The sequence below is a fragment of the Serinus canaria genome, chromosome 6 (genome assembly GCF_022539315.1).
Source record: "Serinus canaria isolate serCan28SL12 chromosome 6, serCan2020, whole genome shotgun sequence".
In the NCBI taxonomy this organism is placed as follows: Eukaryota; Metazoa; Chordata; class Aves; order Passeriformes; family Fringillidae; genus Serinus; species Serinus canaria.
This window is the reverse complement of record NC_066320.1, coordinates 1,801,399-1,825,175: the sequence shown is the minus strand read 5'-3', so window position 1 is coordinate 1,825,175 and position 23,777 is coordinate 1,801,399. Positions and strand designations below refer to the sequence as shown.

Here is a 23,777-nt window from a genome sequence, read left to right as displayed (position 1 = left end):
AAGTACAACAGCTCGTACCCTGAAAGCTGTGTGGACTGGCAGACTTTAGAGTTCTTCCCAACACAGAAGAAGGGAGAAATCTTGGGGAGGAGGGCACAGACTGTCTGCTGGGGGTCCCCACATGCCAGCTCTGTGCAGGCAGTAGAGAATGGCAGACACCCCCTAAGCAGCACACTTGCCCACAAAGCAAAAAGAGCAGGAAATTCAACATTCAGAGTCACTGTGAAGCCCAAGGAGTGAAAAGGGATATATTACTCACTTTTCAATGGCAGAAACATGCTTTGTCTCAAACTTCCCTTTGGTGAGAAGCTCAGGGGTGATTCTCCCCTCAAAGAGCAGCCCCTCCTTGGCCATCTTCACCAGGATGAGCCTTACCAGCTCCCCCATGTACAGCCCACTGACCATCTTCTCAAACCTGCAGGAGAGGACAGCAGTCACCCACGACACCACAGGCAAAACCAGGGAGCAGAGCCCAGCTGTGCCACCGTAAGGCCTGGCCCAGTCAGAGGTGTTTTACTGACCTGCAGAATTGCTAACACAAGAGGGAAATGGGCCACAGAACTGAAAACAAATGTCCACAAATGACTCACAGCTGCTTCCCAGGATTAAGGGATCCGCGGTCAATCTCTCGATCGAACTCGGTCCTGATGTCCTCCAGCGAGCCGTCATCTCCAAAGGCCCCCCACTCGGTGTTAATGCACATCCTGCCCTCGTCCCCCTCCACCAGGTCGATGTGCCTCATCTCCTCCATGTAGCAGGCGTTGGTGCCCGTGCCTGGGGGGGGAAGGAGAGCAGGAGGTGCTGACCGGGCCGGGCAGGCAGAGGCAGAGCAGCCCCAGCCCGCCCCGAGTGTTACCGATGATCAGGCCAACTTCGCAGCGCTGGTCGTCAAAGCCACAGGTCATCATGGTGCCCACGGTGTCGTTCACCACAGCCATGATGTCTGCATCATAGTCCTGGGGAGCAACAGGACATGGTTGGGTAGGGGGATTTTGGAAGGAGCTTTGAATGAGTTAGAGACAGGACCTCTGAGTTGGTCTTGATGATGTGGTTTATTTTTTTATCTTCTACGTAGGTAGGAAGGGTGAGTTCAGCTCACATCTTTGCTGCATGGCTCAGAAGGTCACAAGACCCCTAGTTACAAGACCTTTTAAAGATTTATTGACTAATAAAACACTATATATGTTTCTGACTCAATCCTTAAATATTTAGTCTTATGGATTCATGCTACAGTGCAAGCTTTCTTAGCCAACCATGTTATGACACACAAACCTACAATGCTGCATTCTAAACTTCTTGTTTACCCTTGTAGCTACTTTTATTTTTATATCTTAAACTCTAAACTTTTCTCCACTTAGCTTAAGGTGTTTCTGCTTCAAACTGTAAGTCCACATTCTTGTTTCTAGCACCTTAGTTTGGGAGCCTTTCCCAAGGTCTCAGATCAAATACTGTGTTTAATTCTAAACTCTGCCTGACAGGCCCAAAGTTCTGAGAATTCCCTGAATTTCAAATTCCAACAGCTTGGGCCACAGGGCTGCTCTGGAAAACATTGTTCCTGTTCCTTATCAGTTTCCTTTCAGCAAAGAGTTTCACAAGGAACAGGAGACAAATAATCTGCCTGAATACCACAGCTCATCTTTTAAAACATTCCCTGTTCTGTCTGCCAGCTTCCCATCCCACGTACCCAAGAAGGCAGTGAGAGCAGACTAATGCAAGCAATAAAATAGCACCAGGATCACTCCAGAGAGCACAGGCCTGCTCTCACACAGGAAAGAAAAGGCCCATACACGAGGGAGAAGGAGCTTTGCACTGAAACATCATGGAAGGATTTGAAGCAGCTGCTTGAGGCATCAATCTAGAAAATATTTCTTACAGATTCACTTAAATCGTCAATGTGTTTTATTTCAAGTGAAGATTTTAATACAAAAATAATGTAATCAAATAAATTACATGGAGCCATTCCTTTCCAGGTTCTTCAGTGTGTAAGATTCTGCCAGTTCTAATGATAGTAACCGACTCAGTAATGTTGTTTGGTGAGGGCAAAATTCAGGTTTCCCTGAGTCCACAACTGTCCAAAGAAAGCAAATACTTCACAGTTTCCAATGAATTTTTGGATGCTGAGTAATCAACATATGACCTGGCTGCAAGCATTATGCAAACCCAAATTCATTCCCTCTCACGCTCAGTGCCTTTTTACTTGTTTAAATCAGCAACCTGGTCACCTTCACTCTCTATAAAGTCAACACAGAGAAACTGCAGGGAGCAAGAGCTGGCTGAGCCTGAAATCCCCTTCTCCTCTGCTCAGCTCCTCTCCTGCTCCCACGCACAGCAGGTGCACAACTCAGCCAAGTCCAGTCCATGAGAAACAAGTTTCTCAGGAATGGGATGCATTGGTATCACTGAAAAGCCACAGCACTGCCACACAGCACTTCTTCAGTTTTTGAAGAGTGATAAAATCACTGAAGGCTGCCAGCAAAAAGCCACGACACAGCAACTCAGCTCTGTGCTGTGAGGAAAATCACAGCTTCCACACGGCAACTCTGACGCCGCCTCCTTTTTCCAGCAACCCACGCATCTTCATGCAAGAAAGCAGAGCTCCACCACCACTCAGACCACCTGCTCAAGTGAGTGACACCAAGAGTGGTCCCTGACAAAGCTGAGATACAGCTAAAAGAGAAAAAGAAGTGCAATTTACCCCGCGTTTCTTGATGGCCTTGTTGAGCAGCCTCACGACGTCTGCTCCCTCCACTCCGCTCGCTTTGAAGCGCTTCGTCCAGGTTATCAGATAACCCTGACAAAACAACACAGCAACAGTCAACATAAGACACACACTGGTTTGGGGTTTTTTTTCCTTAAAAACAAGATTTTATACCTCAAATGAATGTTCAGGTCTCTTTTCACACATGACCTCTAAAAACCTAACCTGAGACAAGTGGTGGCCTTAGAGCCTAATTACAGTGAGATCAAAGATAGAAAATTCTTTTCCCCTCCCTTGCTAGAAAATGGTGTGTTTGCATTTTGTATTTTCAGCCTACTCTCCTCCCTGCTACTCCTCGACAGTTTTTCTTGGAAAACCATTTAATCCTTTTGGGCCATGGAAATAGACTGCTTTCAGAAAAAGCTGACTGTACAGGACTGACTACAGAGCAGGGATATGATGTTGGCATGTCCAGGATTCAGCTGCAGTGGGGATCAGGCTGCTGCACATTTACTGCCTGGAGTCCCATCTGTCTGGGCTTGTTTCACTGTGGGATCATGTTTATGGGTTGAGGCAAATGAAAATACTGGAGATGTAACAATGCATGTCCCTACTTCACAGCACAGATCAAAAAGGAAATCCTGGTATTGAATTCCTTGTCTGCAAACCATCTTGAAGAGCCAGCAAACCCCCCAAGGTAATGACTACACTGATTTTTTTGCTATTTGCATAATTCCTGGCTGAATCAGAGCATTCAGTGCACAGGTAAATAATAATAAAAGAAAGAGTATTGACAGTAATCAACTGACAGAAAGACAACTCGAACCAGCTCAGCTTTGATACCTACCACAATGTTCAAATCTGTCACAACAGGAGTCCAAGAAGCTAAAAACCAGAAAAGCTGAAGCCTGTAGGCACAAGCAGCCGTTTGCCCAGGTACATGTTTGCCCATATCTTAGCTTAAGAATAAATTTTCCCTCCAAACTGAGACAGCTACAGGGACCAGAGGGTCAGGGCAGCTCTTTCCAAACCAGGAGATACTCTCCTACCCCTCAACCACAAACTCAGTTTGTGTGAGTTTTGCCAATGTGCTGCCCTCATGGCCACCATTTAGAAACCCAGCAAAGCCCCGTGCTGCTGTGCAGGGAAACTGTGGGCAAAGCCCACTCTGCTGGCACAGCTTTCACGGGCAAAAAGGGCACCTTGTTTCACAGCACTTTTATAAGAAACTGGTCAAACCACACTGGCAAAGAGCAGCTCCTCTCAGTGTGACTGGCCACTGTGCTGAAAGGAATTTCTCCTTCCTCAGCAAAGCCTTGGCAGCAGAAAGGAGCCCTTGGAATGCAGCAGGGTTGAGTGGGGCCCAACCATGCAGTGCCCATCTTATCACCCTTGGAGCCAACAGGGACCACCTTGTCTCCTTCTGCTCACCAAGCACAAGAAAACAGCACCCAGGCAAGCAGAAACAGCAATCCAAGAGCAAACCTGGCCCACAGAAGCCAGAAAAAAACATTTTTCAAACACTCAAAACACATCAGTAAAACTGTCAACGATTTTTTTTTGTTGTAGGCTTTTTTCTTCGAGAGGAACCCTTCCTTGCCTCGTTACTACCCCACTCCACTCTGCCACTGCTCAGGTGTCCCCAGGGCACCCCACGTGCTGCCTGCCCCTGCCCCACACAAGCACAACTCCATCCCAGCTGGCTGGAGCAAACCAGCCCACAAACAAGCACCTTTCATCATGCAGCTAAGCAAACCTTCCCAAGGGCAACTCAACCTCACAACCACAGGTTAGGGTGGTCAGGAGCCCGAGCCTCACCACAGCCAGATGGGAGAGCTGCCCCAAGATCAACTCATCTCTTCTGATCTGATGCAGGTAAAGGCAGCTCTCTGCTCTGAACTGCTTTCAGACCCTGAGTTAGTCAGCACCCTTGGGCTCAGCTCTCAGCACTGCCCAAGAAGTATGAAATGTAATGAAAACCATGCCTCACCTGGCCCTCCTCAGCACCAGCATCTGAGGGGCTGTTGCATCAAGCTAACCTAGAGACCTGCAAGCTGGAAAAGCAGGTCATGCTTTAACAGGGCAATCTCTGTATGTTTTGTGTAGATTTAACTTTCCTGCACTCGTTTGCTACACCGTTGCCATGGCAATGCTGTACCGGGAGCCTGCTGAGTCATTTGTGGTACAAGGAGCAAAAGAAGGAAAACACAACAGCATCCTTGTCCTGGGAATCTCACAGTCAGTGCACAGGCTGGTTATCCCCATCCCTCTGGGCAGCAGGCTGGCTCCAGGTGACCTTTCCAAGTGGCCCTGGTGCCAGGGATCAGGATCATGCTTGGCACAGACACCCGGATCCAGATCCCTGTGCATTCTTAAGGGGCAGCAAAACCAGCAAACCCTGCTGGGCTGGCTCACACCAACCACACCCCAGGGAGAGGGGAAAAAGGCTGCACAGGAGGCAGGGAAAACCACTGCCATGTTTAGAGGGTAAGCTGTAACACTGAGGAGCTCAGCACAAAACATCACAGTCTCCTCCTCTTTTGTTACCCAGCTCTTTCAGGCAGAAACATAAACACAAACACAGTCTGACAGTGAAATGTAATACTCATTTATCCCCAAAACAAGACCTGTCTGGGATACTGCTTCAATAACATGGCAGCTCTTCTGTGTATTAAGAAAATTGTGAAATCTTCTTACCTCATCTAGCTTGGATTGTCGACAGGGGAAGGAAAATGTAAACCCGACTGGCAGTTTCTTGTCTTTGATTTGTTGTTTCTCCATAAAGTCTCCCAGGCATTCAGCAACATGATCAAAAAGCTGTAAGAAAAATACAAAACCACCATGATTAGAGATACAGCTTCAGGGAGAAAATGTTTCAAACTCTATATGAAAACTGCTATGAGTGAGGGATAAGGGGAAAATAGCTCTCCAGATTTTAAAAGATGTATAAATGGCATAGCTATGGAAATACTCTCAAGCAGGGTATATTAACACCTTAATAATTAATACATTATGAAATGCACTGTCCTTTTGCACACCTAATTCTGCAGGCATCTTTTACACCCATATAAAAACACTTCCTGCAACAAGAGGCTCGTGGCTCTCGAGCCTGCTGTAACCCTTCCACTTAACATTTGATGAGAACAAAAATGCTCTTTTAACCTTTCTATAACAGGAAGGAGCCAGTCCAAAGAACATTTGGGATCCAGTCCCAGAGGAGGTTGAGCACTTTTACAGTGATGTAGAGAAGACAACATCTGCTTCACTCAAGCCTTGCTGAGACCCAGCACTTTGCAGGAGCCACCCAAAAAGAACATAATCTCAAATCTAGGCCTAAAGCACACAAAAAACAAACAAAAAGGAAACCCAAGGGATTCATCTAAATATTTTCCATGATGCTCTGAGAAACAGCCCAAATAGGGGATATTTTCTGCATTTTTTAAAAGGTTGAACTCTGCAGGCAGCCTGCACCAGGCTGGTGGGTACCAACTCCCACCCAGATGCCTCGATGGCACCTGTGACCATGGCACTCTGTGTCCCTGTCAGCCAGGCCAGGAACCAGGGAGGCACTGAGCCACCTGGACAGCCCTCAGGTAGACTGCAATGCTCAAAGCTGAAATCAAGCCTGAGCAATTGAAGCAACAAAAACACAGGTTTGTATTTACCAGCACCAGAAAGCCAGACCTGCCTTCAACTGACCCATACCACAGATGGATGGCAAGGTATTAACAAGCCACTGCCTGCCCCAGGATATAACTGTGCCTCACCTTTTAACTCCCTGAAAAACAAAAACCCAAAGAAAATGAAACAAATCCTATCTACAGCATTGGTGCGATGAGAGGAGGTAATCTGCCTAAAAGACTGGGGATAACTGGGAGGGAGTACACAAAGACATCCATTGGTTCCAATTAGCCCACACAGCTTTATTAAGAACAATGAAGAGTCTTGGAGAGACAGGAATGTACTACAGACAGACTGCAGCAATTACAAAGGATGAATAGGAATATTTTGTCCTTCAAAGCAGGTCAAGAAGCAGTGTGTGTAATGTTACAATTAAACTGAACACCTTAGACTCATGCCTTAAATGAGGTCAGATTTGATTAAGGAAAAGTACAGTGGTTTCCCAGGGAGAATGTTGCCATTCATTGCCCTGGGCAAATCAAAGACATTTTTCTGAGCCCACGCAGAGAAACAACTTGGGAATGCAATGCACTCTGCTGCACTTCTGGAAGACAATTTTCAGCTGTCCAGATGAGGGACAGAGGAATTAGGAAAAGAACTACAGTTACATCATAGAATATGGCAACTTTTCCAGGAGGAACACAGAAACAGCAGGAGTCTGTGTTTTAATTATGCTTCCCATCTGAAAGTATCTTGCTGAATACTCAATCCTACTAAACTTTCAGCTGCTTCCAGGATTACAAACAAAATCCAGGGCCCAACCTCAAACCCCTCGGGAGTTCAGAGAGCAGGAAGCAGAAATGTTGACTGTGTACGTTGTTACAAAAATCCCTCTCATGCAAAGAACCACGAATGCATAGAGAAAAGATGGGATCTGCTTTGTAAGTCTAAGTGCAAAAAATTCCTGGGCATTCCCAACAGACACCAAAAACTCCATGCACCTGCTGTGTTTGCCCTTGAAGGCCTGGCAGGACCTGCTGAAGCCCACCTGTGTGAGTTAGCAGCACACTGGGAGGACAGTTAATGAGATGCAAATGCAGTTAACCATTAGCCATGATGTGGACACTACAGGAGCTGTGTCTAGTCAGTGATGCACGGTCTGGCTGTGCTACCACAGAGGAATGGCATGGCTCAAAAGCAGAAAAAAGACAGGCATTTATTAGCTTTGCTACCACTGACACTTGTGAAATTTTCTTAAGGAGACTCCAGGCACATTGTGTGTGCCCATGCCCATGTTAACATCCAAAGCTCAGCAGTGCCAATATCTCTGACTGGATAGTAGAGGCAACATTACAAAGATCCAGTAAAATTTCATTAAAGTAGGGAAGGTGCACTGAGGAAAAATCAAAATCTTCTTTTACCCACAGATTTGCAGTAGAGAACAGTGTGAGCCAAATATTTTATCACATGTCAAAAAGATGGACAGAGAGAACGCCACAGCCAAGAGGAAAGGGCTACTCTGATTTATAGACCTGAGGCAATACAGCCTGAGACCCTGAGCAGCAGATCAGGCTTAATGCCCCTGACCAAGAAGCTGCCTGCTCAAGCTGGGCTCCAAGAGGTCTCCACAATGATGCCTTTGGCAGACAGGAGACTTGGACAAGCAACTGGAGATCCAAGCCCCTCAATGGGGATGATTTAAGGAGCAAGGAAACCACAGTTTCAGATCCAGAAAACAGCCACAAATTCATAAGTTACCTCCAGTGGTAACACCAAAATCAACACCAAAATCAACACCAAAATCAAGTTTCAGGCACATTCCCATTCATTGAGCTGACACAGGAGACAGGATTCTTACAAATTTTAGACCTGCTATTACACTGCTGAAGTCAATCAGAGTTTTGCCCTTGACTTTGACAGGGAACCATCTCTGACTGGTAAAACTGTAAGCCCATGCCTGACAGATGGACAAAAATGGAAGTTTGAATGCCGTGAAGTGGAAAGTATCCAAAGGAACCATGTTAGTGAGAGGTGAAGCCATAAATCACAATCTTTCAATAAGCTGATTAGGCACTAAGCTTTAGGAGTGTAATTCAGCAAAGTTAATGACACAGCTTGCTGGAAATCATTAGTAGCCTACCCTACACAGGCAGCTCAGTCCAAGTATTCCACAAATCCAGCTCGGACATTTCAGAAAACCTCAAGCACAGACATCAGTCATAAGCACCAAATCATCAGCTGCCTGTCTGCCTCGTGGGGATCCCCCATGCTTCCCTCTGAAGGCACACAGCAAGCACTGGATATCATCATGGAACAACTTCAAATCCAGGTGCTATTCTGATAATGCTTCCAAGTTCTGTTCTCATTTTCCTGGTATTTCAATACTGTGCCCATGGGGTCAGTAGAAGCCTTGCTTGCCTTTCTTTCAGCCTAAAAGCCATGACAAAGCCTATCAGCCTGAGCTCCACACTGCTGCTTCCCAACAGCCAAATGGCCTTTGCATATTGAAAAATTAAAACACTGATATGACAAAGACATGGAAAGAAAGCAGACCTGATGTCTCCCTTCCCAGCTTATCTTTACTACCCTTATCATAAGTCTCCATCAGAATCCCCTAAAGCCAGCCTGCCCTGACTCCCCAGGGGGTGTGCAGACAGCCCTGATGCCTGTCAGCTTCCAGCTCCTGGCACCCATCCGTGGACAAGCAACCCCTGCTGCCACCCTGCCTCCAAGCAGCCCACCCAACTTCCCTGCCCCTGCCAGCCAGAGGCAGCTCAGCTCAGCTCCCCTCCAAAACCACCCTGTGAGAAAGCCACTGCACGGCCTTTTGGCCCAAAAACAAAGCAATAAGGTTAGGAAAAGTCCTTCCAAGAAGGTTATTTTATTGCTGTGGTTCAGATATCATAGCAATGCTTTTATCAGTTCTACTGACAAGCCATGACTGCCATCTTACACTCACTGCTGCACTCACTTATTACACACAGACAATTAAGGTGACTACAGAAAATATATGAAAGGTAGAAAAATTATGGGAACAGCTTTAATTTCTCTCCTATTTTGCTTATTCTTCTGAAACAAGCTTGAAGTTTCCTGCAGGTCTCACACTCCTGAACAGCACCTCATGCTAATCAAAAGTATAGAAACCTTGCTGTTTCCAGCAATGAAAATTACTTGTTTTGCCTTAGGCTGACATGGAGACAAATCTGCCAGTGTAATCCATTTCCTGATCATAAAAAAAAAAAAAAAAAAAACCAAAAAACTTTCAAAGAACTCAATTTGAAATCCAAGTGAATGGATATAAATATTTTCTACTCTTGGAACAGGGAAGACTAAAAAAAAAAAAAAAACACCTTTCAATTACTCAACAAAACTTAAGTGAAGCTGTGCCAAAACATTCTATCAGCTTCCCGTAATTTTTTCAATGTACTTGTACTTTTCATGAATGCTGAGTTGCTCAGACTGCCAGCACAGAGATGTGGCTGTCATGGTGATTTCTACCCCTCATCTAACACTACAATTGCAGGGCTGGTCATGTCCATTGCTTACAAAGACTAAGTTGTTTTCCTGCTCTCCATTTATACTAATGGAAAGTAAGTTCACTATAAAAGCCAGAATTTTTATTTCTGAGCCATTTTTTCCCCTCTCTTATCCAGAAGTCTCCCACATGATGACAGCAGATTTGTAGCACCCATGCAGGCTCTGTTACACTGCTTACTCCTTTTCAGTGTTGACACTGAGGTGCAGCCTGCATGCTGTAGGTACAACTGGCTAAGCTCAGCCTTGTGGGGGTTTTCTAAAATCTAAGGAGCTAATTTCCAGAGGGATGTGCCAAGGAAGAGGTGCTTACCCGTGTTCCACTCCCGTGCATGATGTCCTCTGGGGTATTGTAAATTTCACTTTCCATCTGCACCGTCTGCTTTTTCTCGTGCGACACCTTCACCCGAAGGATTCGGAAGTAAGAGCCACCAAGATCCAGTGCAATGAAATCTCCTTTCTCTACGTGGAAAACGACACAAGTGATTAAAAATCATATGCAACACAAATCTGGGAAACATCAAGCTTGGTTAAGTGCAGCACTGAAGCAAAGGTCCAGTCCCTACAGTGCCAGCTGCAGGGTATCCATGTGAACCTGATTCCATCGATCTGATTCCCTACAATTTGGCAGGAAGCTGGTGCAATGGCAATGCCAAGCACCACTGATACACAGGCAACTACAATGAAGGTTAACCCAAAAGGAATTGAAAGCACTGGACAGTCTGTATCCAGATCTCATGATGAAGATGGCATAGCACAGATCTCAGGAGAGACCCAAAAGAGATGTTGAAAGAAGACACAGTAGAATGAAGGGATGCCAGACCACTGACAAGCAGCCTTTTGCTGTAAATAAGCCTGTGTCATTTTGGCAAGCAACAGTGGATGGTGGCTGCTCTAAAATCAACAAATCACACACAGATGTAATGAAAGTAGGAACCACCCCCCATCTCGTGTCCAGAAAGGCTGAGATTCACTGCAAACTGCAGACAGATAAGAGAAGTCAGAGAAAGGACAGCTTAAAAAACCACCCCTGTACTGCTGCAGGAGTTACTCAGAAGTTGTGATGCCTTGCACAGAGTTCCTAATATCTGCCCAGGAGGAAAGAGTTGGGGTACCTCCATCTCCCCCTGTGCTGGAGAGAGCTGAAGCCAATCCAGTACCCTCCACTGTCACAGACTCCAGGCACGTGGCCTGGGTATCAGAGGAATGACACCTTTGGCACCCCTGGAGAGCAAGGCAAACATATTTGCCTGACCTGCTCATGCTATCTCATGCCCTACCATGGAGTGAGCAAAGACAGTGATTGCCAAAGTCTGCCAAAAAGAGAATATTCAGGGAAGCAGTGTGCACAGCTTTCTCACACAGGAGTGCATGTCCAGGCTGCAGATAATCACCAGGGCTCTTGGCAAGGATTTGTGTCTGTGCATGGCATCTCCAGGCTAACTGATGCTGCTCAGAAGGCACCAGAGCAAAGGCAGTGGTGTTTTCTCATCCTGCTTCCTCATCAGCTGTGACTTTCAGAAGGCCATTCCTAACATTGCCACTTTTCCACTTCTACCTAAATTCAAAGTGGGAAAAGCTCTAGCATCTGGGAAGATTGTTGTGACATGTTATCTCAAACATGCTCAGCTCCCAGAGCCTCCTGACCCCAGGCTGTCATGAAAATTCCAGGTTTGCAATTTATCCACTAGGATTTCCAGAGCCATACTTGCCTCTGAGACTACTCTGTCCAATCTCATATCAAAACTCCTAAAATCTGACCTAGTGAGCTGCTCCTCCTCATCACCCCATGCACCTCTGGGAGCCTCATCCCAGTCAGCAAAGCTGATGAACTGCACAAGGTATCCCTCAGGACAGGATCTTTAACAAAAACAGACCAAGAGAGGTAAAAACACACTGCAAATGTCCCTTTGGTTTTCCAAGGCTGCAGTGTAACACAAAAACACTGTCATGTGAGAAACCACAAAGAACAATAAACTCCATACAGAAAAACATAGCAAATCTACAGAGGGAGCCCACAACTTCTAATACACCTCCTAAGTTTACTGCACTGCAATGCAACTTGTCCTTCTTGCTGCTCAAGACATGGGCAAGCTGAGTTTGCCAAAACACAGATCTTGCAGTGCTTCCCTACCTGTTTCTGAGCAGGGTGGCTTCAAACACTCCTTTGCACCAGTACAAATGTCACTTAAAACAGGAGCACACACAAACTGGAGACGCAGCTCCCTTTATTTGGCTCAGCATAAAAAATTCATAACCCACTTCACCGCAGCAAGTCTGGAAGTCAAACACTGAGCACGAGTTTCTCATTAAGCCAAATACCCAAATAAGCTTTATCTTATGGGTATCATCTGTTAAGTGCAAGCCATTACCTCCAAGAACTAATGGGAAAATCAACACTGGACCAGATGGCCCTTTTTGAAGCCTAAGTGCATACCTCAAACAAACACTACACTTCTGAAATACCTTCCTTGTAAATAAATTAATTGCTTAGGGTGCTTGATTTCCAGCACCATCAAGCTCACTGCAAGATAAAAAATTATTAAGAATCGTCCTTCACCCTTTAAAAGATCTCTGAACTAGAGTGTAAAGCTTTCTGCATGCACTAGAGTTTTCTCTTGGTGTACTTGTGGAATTAAACCCAAGTAGCAGCATTTATTCTGTGCTTTGTAACACCAAGGTACAATCAAACCTGCTGTGAATTTATCTGGACTTTGAAAGCATTTTGAATTAGATTGAGGTTCCATTCTGGGCACTGTGGACAGAAAAACCTCATGGCTTTTGTAAATTAAACAACTCTGAATGAAGGGGGAAAAAAACTGCTAACATCAACACCTTCAGAGTCTCTAGAATTATTGCTCACAAACTCCTTGCTGAAAAAGAACACAAGCACAGATCTGAAACTAAACAACAGTATTTTTCTGAATAGTCAGCTCCCATAATGATAATTGGACTCAGAGGAAAGAGCTTACAAGGCAGTAATCAGAGACAGGCCAGAGAAAAGGGCAGGCTTTCAGCCTCTGGCTTTTACGGAGGGACAGCTGAAGGCAGAAATTGCCATCTTTGGGCACATCAACACAGCCACATCCGTGAGGACCCCCCAGAACCTTTGGGAGGAAGAGGGAAGGGGCTCTGCACCTGTCCTGGCAGCACCTGTGCCATGGCTGTGTCAGACGTGACGGGTGAGTCAGCGAGAGAAATGCCACAACACCCCCTCAGAGCAAACATTGCTCATACCTGGCCTCAGAACATGCTCCTTCAGGGACAGAATGGAATGGCTCTGCCTGCTTTTCTAACACCTATCCAAAGGGGCTCTAGCCACCCACACACACAGATCACCACTGAGTTGTACAGAGCTCGGGCTGGACAAAGCACTGCCTTGCTCTAATCTGTGCTGCAAAGCACTGCCAGCAGTGTGCCCAGCCTGGAGAGGCTGGCAGGAGCCAGGCAGGCTCAGGAGCAGGAACTGAGTGCCCTGGACACAATACACAAGGTTCTTTTTTAAGCAGGTGTGTAATGCATGATGTGAAATTAGTGCCCTGACAGACAGACACGCCTACACAGTCAGGGCTGCTCACTGCCCTGGCTCCTTCTGGGGCCCAGCAACCTCTCACACTTCTCCTGGCCATGTGCAGATCCCCCTTTTCCTGGGCCATCTCTAAGCCTTCCCAGACGGTACAATGGAACAATTTTCAAAACTATTTGACTCACTGCAAGCAGCTCAGGATTGGTACTGTGCAGTGCCTGACCAAGCAGGGAACTGGGGACAAGTCACTCCTCAAATGAGCTCAAAACAAACATCAATGAGAAAACAGGGATTTTGGAGCCAGTAGAAGTGCTGGAATTCCACACAAAAGCCCTCAAGTCACCTCATGTGCAAACCCTGAGTGCAACCCCTGCCTGTGACCCAGCTGTGTGTGTCACAGCTGCCTTTCTCAATAGGCTGCAAATTTCAACACAACATTTCAACAGAACAGCCAGCAGTGCTAAATTAAGGCAAACAGAGGATTCAAATACATTCTCCCTTTGGTTTTCTTTAGACAGCAAATCACATCTCAAATTGAGATGGCAGAAAGCAACACCAAAGCAAAGCTATCAAAGACTTCCACCTGCCAGACAGCAGCACCAATTTACACAAAGCACCTGCCTCATGTTCCTTCACCAAATAAATTCTTGATTTTAACTAAAAAAAAAAAAGCCTCAAAACAGGTAATAACTTTGTTATGCAGTTCTTGCAATTTTTTTGCCTACACAAGTAGGCACCAAACTAGTTAATTTGTGGTAGGCACCACACTAGTTAACCAGCTCATGCTACATGAGAGGGAAACCCAGTGTTACACTATTATATAATGTTTATAAATACATTTAGATACTCTACATATGGTATTCTTTAAAAACACATAGTAATTTTTAAGTAGCAATTAATAGAGGCAATCTTGGTGTTAATTACCAACATAACACCTTTTTGGTGTCTGATAGCAGTTTGTGCCACTTTTATCTGGTACAGTGGGCATGGAAAAAACGAGTCCTGCATCCAGATGGAAAAAGCTTAGCACACCAGAGCAGCAGCTTTGCAGCCACGTGCTACATCCTCCTCGAGTTCTGTGAGTTTTCCACCAAGACAGTCTGGAAGGGGAAGCTACAAATTGCAAAATGAATGCCAGGAAACTCAAATTCAGCCTGTAATGGTTCACAGTTCCACTGGGGAAAAAGTAAAAAGAGGAGATGTTAAAGGAAACAGCACATCACTAAAAGCCACTGTATTTAGGACTCTAGGTCACATGAGTGTGAACTGCATGAATCTGAAATCATTCTATGAGAAGTACTGATTGCTGGCAGACAGCTCTCAGAGTAAATGTACTGAGGCACAGTGCTAGGAAGGGCCCTTCCATTGGCATCACAATGGCTTTGACAAAGGAATCAAAATCTCCCAGCATCCCAGCATCTGTGGGAACAGACCTGCACACAGAGGAGAGGCTGCCTTCAAAATGCTGTCTGGGCTTGCCAGGAAACAAATCCCTCTTGTTCTTGGTAGGACATCGTGCATTTCCAACACCGTGCTTACTATGGAAAACAAACCCTCAGCTGCTTACCTGACCCGTCAGGAATGGACCTCACAAAGGTGGGAAGCATCTTCACAGTGGCTGTTGGGTTGAAATCCCTGGAGAGGCCGTTCTTCATCTCCCTCCTGAAGCGAGCCATGACGTCCAGCAGCGTTTCGTCTGAGAGCCGCATGGCGTAGAGGTACTTGTCAATCTGGGGGGACACACAGCACCCCAGCGTCAAGGGCTGCCCTCTCCTTCACTGCAAGGATAGTGTGCAGCCCCAGCACAGCCTCAGGGCTCTGGCCAAGTTGAGGACACAGCACACGCTTCATGTCTTGTCTTCTGACTCGAAATCATGGAGAACGTACAAGTGTAAGTCCTCCCAAGGTGAGCTCCACCCTACTGCCTTTCCTCCACCACTTCCTGTGCACAGTCCCACATCACTTTTCCTCCTCACTTGCACACAAAACCATCTGCCCACAGCCTCAGACCTCTACCTCCAACCCTTGCCCCACTTCTCAGCTCTCCTGAGTGTCCACGAGCTAAACAGCTGGAGCTAAAAATCCCTCTTTTGGCACCTTATCCCAGCTGGGGAGATGTGGGTGTCAGGGGTACCCTGTGTTTAAAGCCTTACATTGGGAAGGACTTGCCACAGTGGTTTTGGGGCTACATCACAGGCTGAGAAATTATTTTGGTGTAGCAGACCACCTCTGCTATCCCACTCCAAAGCTATAATCACCAGAAGGTCTGGAAAGACAGAACTTCACTGTGAGCAGATGGCACCTTCCTTCCCAAGACAAAACGTCAAGTTAAAAGTTGTTGACTTCTCCCTTGTGGCTTTCAATGACAGGAGCTTGTTTTACCTCCTTGGGAAAATGAGGCAGTTCTAGTTTTCCAACAATATTGCTTTCCATAATATTACAACCACCTTCACTGTCAGGAATAATTTGATGCCTGAAAAATACAACATGGCCTGGAGGGGCTCTTGCCAAACACACCTCCCACCCTTTTTACCTCAGTTGCCAGTCTATTCTTGCCTTGTTTCTTTACCTGCCTTGGAAATTTGGTTCCACAAATGGCTCAGATCGAAGCCACACCTTTGGGATCACTTTTGCTTGCAGCTTAACAAAGACAAAAAATAAAGCCCTACCCATGTTTTCTGTCCTCAGCAAAACTGGAAAAGCCACCTCATTTTAAACCCCAGGCCAGCTCTGTGCCAAGGCTCCCTGTGTCTCCTTGGCTGCTCTGGAAGCCCTGAGAGCAGCTCATCTCCGAGCTGGCATTTGTGTCTTACAAGACCAAGGCCACAAAAAACCACTTTATGTAAAACATAGGCACACAACGCTCCATATACCGGGGACTTTGAGATGGGAAGCGATGAATAATGCCCTTCACAAAGGAAATGCAAGCAAAATCTCATTAAACCCTAAACTGACCATAAAACCAGCAGCAATCTAATTAATCATACAGAAAGCACTCCTGCCCACCCTACTCAAGGTCTCCCCAAAGACAGTATGTCCCTGAGCCAGACACCCTCCAGCCATGACCCAGCACTTATTTACACAGACAGCCAGAAGGCACGGAGAATGCTGCTGGGCACAGCATCCAGCTTGATCCCCAACCACAGGACCGGGGGCTAGGCAAGCCTGGACCACAGGGGACACAGCCAGAGGCTGCACAAGCTGTGAACTTTTCAATGTCATTGCTTGCAGAGGAACAATACCATGATTGATAACACCAGGATGAAATGAGACCGTGCATTTTCCCCACGAACCGGTGACGTGACGGTGCAGGCGTACAGCTGAAGGGTAGAAGAGCTGAGCTCAGGTTCTCTGCAACAGAGGCCAAATGCAAGACCCCAGGGCAGCATCCCCACATCCCTGCTGTGTCCTCATGGGCCGCCAGCCCCTTCACAGCAACAACCACAGCCAGTCACTGGCATCAATTCACTCCAAGAATAAAATCCTGGATGGGATGTGCCCTCTCTGCAGCCCCAAACGCCGAGGGGATGGATGCAGAGGCTGGAGTCTGGCTAAGCAAGAAGGCCTCTCCTTCATGGCAAACCCTGCCATGGCTTTTTTTTCAGCGGAGTGTGTAAAGCCATGATGTCAGAGCATGAGGATACTCCCTCTAAAAGGAGGGGAGGAACCAACCTCTTTTTCAGGCTGAGCTTCCAGCAGCCCACGCTGCCGCTCAGAGGGACGATTCCCCAGCTCTCCCAGTGAAAGCTACAGTAAACACCACTCACAGTCAGACTAATACACCCCTCTACAAAGCCCCACTGCTGCCTCCTCCTCCCAAAAGCAGGGCGGAAGGATTCCCGCTCACCGAAAGCGCTGCTGTGAGCGCAGGTTGTGGCGTTTGCACAGTCAGGACTGACGAGCCCATTCTCCCCACCTCTGCCCCTGTGCTGCCCTCAGCAGCGAGGGAAAAGGGAGGGAGGGCTCTTTCTGCTGCCGGGAGAGACCAATGAGCGCTGCCAGCGCCCTTACATAATTGGGCTGGACGCTCCTCTCCTGCACGCAGGGAGCATCGCTTTGCATGGCACCCAGGCCATCCATCTCCACCGCCGAGATTCCCGGGGCGGGGACACCGAGCCTCGGCTGGAAAAAAAGTCACTCCTACGTGCTACAGCTTCCAAAACCACGGAAAACTAAAAAAAAAATAAATATATATATATATAGGGAAAAAAGGCAGGGCTTTTTTTCGCCCTGGCGGGAAGATGGTTAGTCATTCCAGCAGTGTGGCAGCAAGGGAGTAAGTGCAGCCCTCCAAGGGAAAACTCCCAGCAAATAGCCAAAAATAACTGGGGGGGGGGGGGGGGCTGGAGGCTGGATTATGGGATGGAGGTTTAATAACTCCCTGCTCTGCTGGCAATAAAAGCCGATCACAAAGCAAATCTCAGCCGTAGACACGGGGAAGCCGTGGAAAGGCTGCCCAGGACAGACAGGAGCAGCCCCACTGAGGCTCCCACGGAAGACAGGTAGCAGCCCTTCCCAAGGGATGGCAGAGGGCAGGAACAATTTCAGACAGACAAGGAGCAGAAGACACTCCTTTATTTAGCTGCCACCTCAGAGCCACCTCCCGAGGAAGGGCATCTTCCCAGACTGCCACTATGGGAGTCCTCCAAGAGCTCAGTCACTTTCTTTTTCTCCTTTTCTTAAAAGAGACCAAAACAAACCAGAGACAGAATCTGTGAGCAATTTTTTAAAAATAGGATTTCACCGTCTGAACCACATTCACATAATTTTTCCCGGTCACATAGGAAAGGTGCAGTTTATACCTGGGGAAAAGAAGTTTCTGAAAATCCAGCCGCTGCAGCAGTTGTGAATAATTATAAATGAAACAGGCAGCACTAAAGGCTTAAGCTTAAGGGCCATTCCTTAAACACATGCCTCCATCCCCAGACACTGACAGCAGCCAGTGGCATCCAAGAAGAGAGCACTCCCAGAACAATTTCAGAAATCATTAGCGCCCATTTTACCAACACAGACTTCATGCCAAAACCCTTCACCATGAAAACATTTTTCTGCAGAGCTAATCATACTCCTTTCAGCATGAGGAAGATTCATCAGGAGCCAAAGCAGGTTAAAACAAGTAGTTTAGACATTTGGAAATTGCTTGCGCTTACTTATGATTTATCAGATCGGTTCCTAAAAAGCCTTTATGGGGTGGGTCACTCATACAGGGCTCTTCTGGATACTAGTTGTTACATTTTATACTCCATTCCAACACATTTTTTTCAAGGTTAAACATCCACGTGTCCTTTCTGGACGGTAAGATCTTGTTCTTCACTCAGGTAAGACAACAAAAACATATTGTTCCCCTGACAGGCAGAAACCAGGCAACACCTAGAGGCTCCCTTTGCCGGGGCCAGCTACGGCAGGTACAAACCTGCTGGGAACAAAAGTCAGTTTTACCAAGTTTTACAAAGCTCTCCCGCACACGGGGCAGTAGCACAGCTGCCAGGCACCCTCCGTGGCTCCCTCATCCCTCAGGATGGGAGCCAGCCCTTCAGAGAAATCGGGGCCACAGTAGGGTTTGGGCCAAGTCCCCTGTGTGAGCGAGGGTGCTGAGCTCCTGCTGCTGTCCCCGCAATGTCACAAACATTCAGGCAACAGATGCCTACAAAAACATCTGGATAATTCAAGCTGCTTGGTCCAAATGAGTATTCACACAGCACAGGGCATCACGCAGTGCCAGCTTGCTGCTGCACACTAAGGTGACATGGCAGTGCCATTACGAGTGGTTTCAGTGGAAAATGTCCCCTTGCAGGGGCCACAGGGTTCACACCATGAGCAACCCCTTCCTTCAACTCTACAACTCCACCCTGCCAGGACTCATCTTGAAAAACATTCCAAAAATGACATTTTTTTTAAAAAACCACAGTGAAACAAGGGGGTACACACAAACCCAGCAGAACCACTAGCTCTTAGATGCAGGTTATCCCTTTCAGGGACTGAAACAACCAGCCCCATCCATGTCCTTCCACAGGCTTCCCACCGTGGAAAGGCAGCTGCAGAGCATTACAGAGATGGGAATTTTAAAAAAAGAAGGAAAAGAAGGTCACAAGAGTAGAAGACCGTTCAGCCTTGGCTCGTTGGTACTTTTAACCCCTTCACAGCCCTCCTGTGACCCACAGCAGCATCCTGAAGGGGACCTGCCAGCTGTGCCACCACATGCTGAGCCGATGGCTGTGACAGGCCAGCGAGGCAGAGGAGCAGCCACAGCATCCAGGAGCCCCACGGGGCAGCAGGGAGAGCAGGGACAACGCCTTGCTTGGCAGCCCTGAGCCACAGGCACGTACCAGCAGAAAGTGCTGCTCTCCCGGAAGCCGGGAGGAGAGGGAGGGACCTGAAACGAAGCCGTGCACGTATCCCTTGGAGCAGCACACTGATGGAGCACAAACATCACCAGCAGCACGCTGAGGTGGAGCAGGAGCACTTTTGCCCCGCGGGAAAGCAGGGAATGGAGCCCACCAGCTGCCAGCAGCTGCGGGGCAGCAGAGCCTCTGGCTGCCACAGACATCCCCCCTACAGGACAGCCACAACCGAGGAGGCTCCATATCCGTTCCAAAAGCACACAAACAGGAAAAGATGCCTTACATCCCCTAAAAACAGTAGCCTGCTTTTTCGACTTTTCAAACGGGTTTTATTTTTTTTCTTCGCTTTTCCAGACAAAACCAGCTTGATCCATAAGAATGCTTTACAGCTCCCTGGCCAAATGGTTTCCCATATTGCCAGGCAATAGCAGCCCCATGGTGCCAAACCAGCCTGCAATAAATAACCCCCAGAACACCGCAGAGTTTCTCTGTGCCTTCCCCACAGCCTTTCTGCCGCCCCTTGGCCACCACACACACTCGTGCTTATCTTGGCCTTCTAAATATAACACACACAGCGAGACAGAGAAGGCCCTGGCCAGGCAGGCACGCCTGGCACCAGCAGCAGCCCTCACAAATCCTGCAGGAAAAGGAGCACAGTGGGCCTGGCAACAGGAGAGGCACGGACATGGGGCCAGGAGGTGCAGGGCTGCAGGCTGAGCACAGCCTCTGGCTCCTCAGGAGAGCCCAAAAGATCCAAAGCACGGAAGGAGAAGTGGACACCACGAGAAGCTGTGCTGGGTTTTCTCCGAGGGAGGAGCGGGCACGGCTGAGCCCATCTGGAGTGGGGCAGGGTGGGTCACCCACACACTGGAGCTGAGGTCAGCCCAGGCACAGCCAGCAGCCCGAAGGGATGAGGTGCTCTCCTCCTGCTGGGGAGATGCTTGAGCCCCAAAAACACTACAAACCAGTACTACTAACGCTGTCATTGAGGCTTTCCCGAAATATTTTAGGGATGCCCACAGCCACACGCCCAGGTGGGTCACACGGCACCGCCTGAGGAGGTGGCAGAGGGGAAGCCTCTCTTTCCTGACGTCAGCCCGACTCAGCGACATTTGCAATTATTTTCCCAATTCGTGTCCCCACATCCTAGCCCCAGGCTCCCCGCTCCCTACAGCTCTGCAATATGCTCAGCCAGGACCTAACTGCCATGTTCTTATTTATCCTGTGCTCCGCACTCTTTTCCTTGTGGCAGAGCTCGATCCCAGCGCTGTGCCAACCACACAGCAGCAACCCCCTAATGCTGGAGGAAAAGAAGCCTATAGAAATGCTTCTTTTTAAGCACAACCGACAACCATTTCCTGTAAATTCCGATCCTGCGGCGGCACATAATTCAAAAACTGCCTGCTGGAGTGGGGATGCTCCCAAGCATCCTTGGAACGAAGGGGAAATCCCCTTTCCGGGGATGCCGGTGCCGACGAAAACCAGGAAAAGCCATCACCCCCATCCCTCACTGCCAAAGCCCCCCGGGTCCTGCCTGACCGGCCGCTGTGCATCCATCACCCACACCCCTCTCCCATCTCCGCCGGCGATGCTCTGGAGAGTTCAAACCCGAGGTTATCCCTCATTCCTCCCGCAGCCGGGTGGCTCTGGGGACAAAGCAACGAAACCATCGTGCGGGGGGAAAAAAAAATTAAATTTTTTTAAAAAACAATTAAAAAAAACAAAAAAAAAAAAAAAAAAAAACAAAAAAAAACCCACGAGGCTGGGGCGTGGGGCGGCCCTGGGCGGGGGGGGTGGATGTCCATCTGACCTTTTTGACCTGGTCCTCCTTCAGCTCCGTGAAGTAGTAGGCCAGGAGCTGGGCGGCGATCATCCTGCCGGCTGCAGCGGCGGCTCCGCGCACGCAGCGATGCGGGGCCCGGGGATGGCCGCGCCGAGCCCAGCCCAGCCCAGCCCAGCCGAGCACCGCCCCTTCCTCCTCCTCCTCCTGGCCCGGCCCCGCTCCGTGCTGTGCCCGGCCTGCAGGAGGAGGAGGAGGAGGAGGAGGGCACTGCCCAGCTGTCACCCTGAGGGGCTCCACAGCCGCCATGGAGGCGGGCTGCTGAGGGCCGTGCTGAGGGGGAATAAAAAGGAAAAAGGAGACAAAAAGCCCTTCCTGGTGGGCAAAAAAGGAGACAAAAAGCCCTTCCTGGTGGCATCGTGGCCTGTGGCGGGGATAGTGTGAGGAAGCAGAGCCAGGGGAAGGGCGGTGATTCTCCGCCGTGCTCAGCACGGATGGGGCCTCACCTCAAGTGCTGGGCCCGGGTCTGGGCCCCTGGATTCGGGAGGGTGCTGGAAGAGAAAGGCGGCGGAGCTGGGGAAGGGCCTGGAGCACAAATCCGGTGAGGAGTAGCCGGGGTGTTGAGCCTGGAGAAGGCTCAGGGTACCTGACCACTCTCTGCAGCTCCCTGGCAGGAGGTGTGGCCGCGTGGGGACCAGGCGACAGGACAAGAGCACATCGCTTTGAGCTGTGCCAGGGGGTGTTAGTTTGGGCATTGGGAGGAATTTCTTTAGGAAAAAGGGTGATTAGGCATTGGAATGGTGGAGTCACCTTCCCTGGAGAGGTGTGAGGAAAGTGTCTGGACATGACACTTGATGCCATGGTTCGGCTGGCACGGTGGGGTCAGGCCCGGGTGCTCTCAGGCACGGGGTGTGATTCTTCCAGGGATCCTGTGCAGGGCCAGCAATCCCGCTCTGATCCTGCGGGTCCCTTCCAGCTCAGGATATCCTATGATTCTATGATAATATGCTGATGGATCCGGCTCCTCCTCCCCACAACTTTGGAGACATCCACCGCCATGAGGGCTCTGAGGGCCCACACACAGAAAGTGACACAGGGGCCCTCCAAAAAAAAAGCTAAAGGCCAAATGCAATGTCAAGTGACACATGTCAGCAGCCCATGGGGCTCTGGCCTGCACCCTGTCCTGCACAGGGACAGGAACACACACCCGTGCAAAGGAGGAGGTGTGATTTGCATACAGATTGTCTACTGCACTCTAAGTGATTAAAAATCTGCCTCTTGAATTTCTGGCTTCCTTTTTAGTGCTGCTTTAATTAAATGGCTTCACTGGCCAAAATCAAGAGCTGCTTTGGCAGATGCATCCTCCATCAGACTGCCCTAGTCACTGCAGGCAGGGTGGGCAGGGTTTCCTTCTCGGGCTCCAAGCTCAGAGAGATTTTCATCGTGCATTTCACTGCTCTGCATGTGCCACTCCTGCTCATCTGTTTGCCAAGCTAAGGAGCCAACTGTGCCCCCCAGAGCAGCCAGGCTCTGCGGGCACGGGGCCCTGCCACCAGCACAGCTGGAGCTCACAGCTGGAGCCCACGGGTGGCACAGGGACGTGGGGCTCAGCTGAATCATCCCAGTGTCCAGCAATGTCACCAATCCCTTACACAGACTGACCAAGCTCTCCTGCAGACGTAATTCCCTGCTCAGTCACGCTCCTCCTCTGCTGCTGGTCAGAAACTATCTTTAATTCCCAGCCAGGCTTGCTCCTGGTTTCAATCCATCTGTCATCTGCTAAGCCCTGTCTTTCATCTGAAATCACTCTCCTCATTCTCGGGTGTTGGCTTTCTATAAATACCCTGGAAGTAACCCTACACATTCACAGCTTTTGCTTCACTAGGTGAGAGAGACTTGGCTCTTTTTGGTCTGAATGCTGCCTGATACTGCTCAATTCCCACAGGATTTATGTCACTGGAGCTGCCTCTAGGTGTGGTTTACAAGTGCTACTATCTATCACCCCACACAGCCCCCACATGCACCATAGCCCCCTCAGTTACCTTGCTGCAGGAATGCTTGCTCATTTAAAACACCCAGACACAAACTTGAGTGGTTTTCAACTAATCTTTGACCAAATAAAAGGAATTCAAAGCGTCCCCTCTGGCTCTCAATCAGACAGCTAAAATACTCACAGTGGACTTCTTTTTAACATGACACCTGTTGCAAGAATATGCAAGAGGAGGACGTTTGTTTTCTTTGTCTGCCAAAATTGTGACTTGGAAGTGAATTCAGAAT

The 23,777-nt window shown here is 48.5% G+C and overlaps 1 protein-coding gene across 1 annotated transcript in view; it reads right to left on the bottom strand.

Annotated features, from left to right (window-relative positions):
* HK1 (hexokinase 1) overlaps nucleotides 1-21,665 on the bottom strand; it is a 37,513-nt gene extending 15,848 nt beyond the window's left edge. The window contains exons 1-8 of the mRNA XM_009098856.4: nucleotides 21,531-21,665; nucleotides 14,947-15,109; nucleotides 10,167-10,315; nucleotides 5,396-5,515; nucleotides 2,696-2,791; nucleotides 857-956; nucleotides 591-774; nucleotides 260-415 (exon numbers count right to left, since the gene is read on the bottom strand). Of these exons, the coding sequence (XP_009097104.1) occupies nucleotides 260-415; nucleotides 591-774; nucleotides 857-956; nucleotides 2,696-2,791; nucleotides 5,396-5,515; nucleotides 10,167-10,315; nucleotides 14,947-15,109; nucleotides 21,531-21,593 (1,031 nt within the window). The 5' untranslated portion in view covers nucleotides 21,594-21,665. The remainder of the gene's footprint in view (nucleotides 1-259; nucleotides 416-590; nucleotides 775-856; nucleotides 957-2,695; nucleotides 2,792-5,395; nucleotides 5,516-10,166; nucleotides 10,316-14,946; nucleotides 15,110-21,530) is intronic.
* Nucleotides 21,666-23,777: the final 2,112 nt, after the last annotated feature.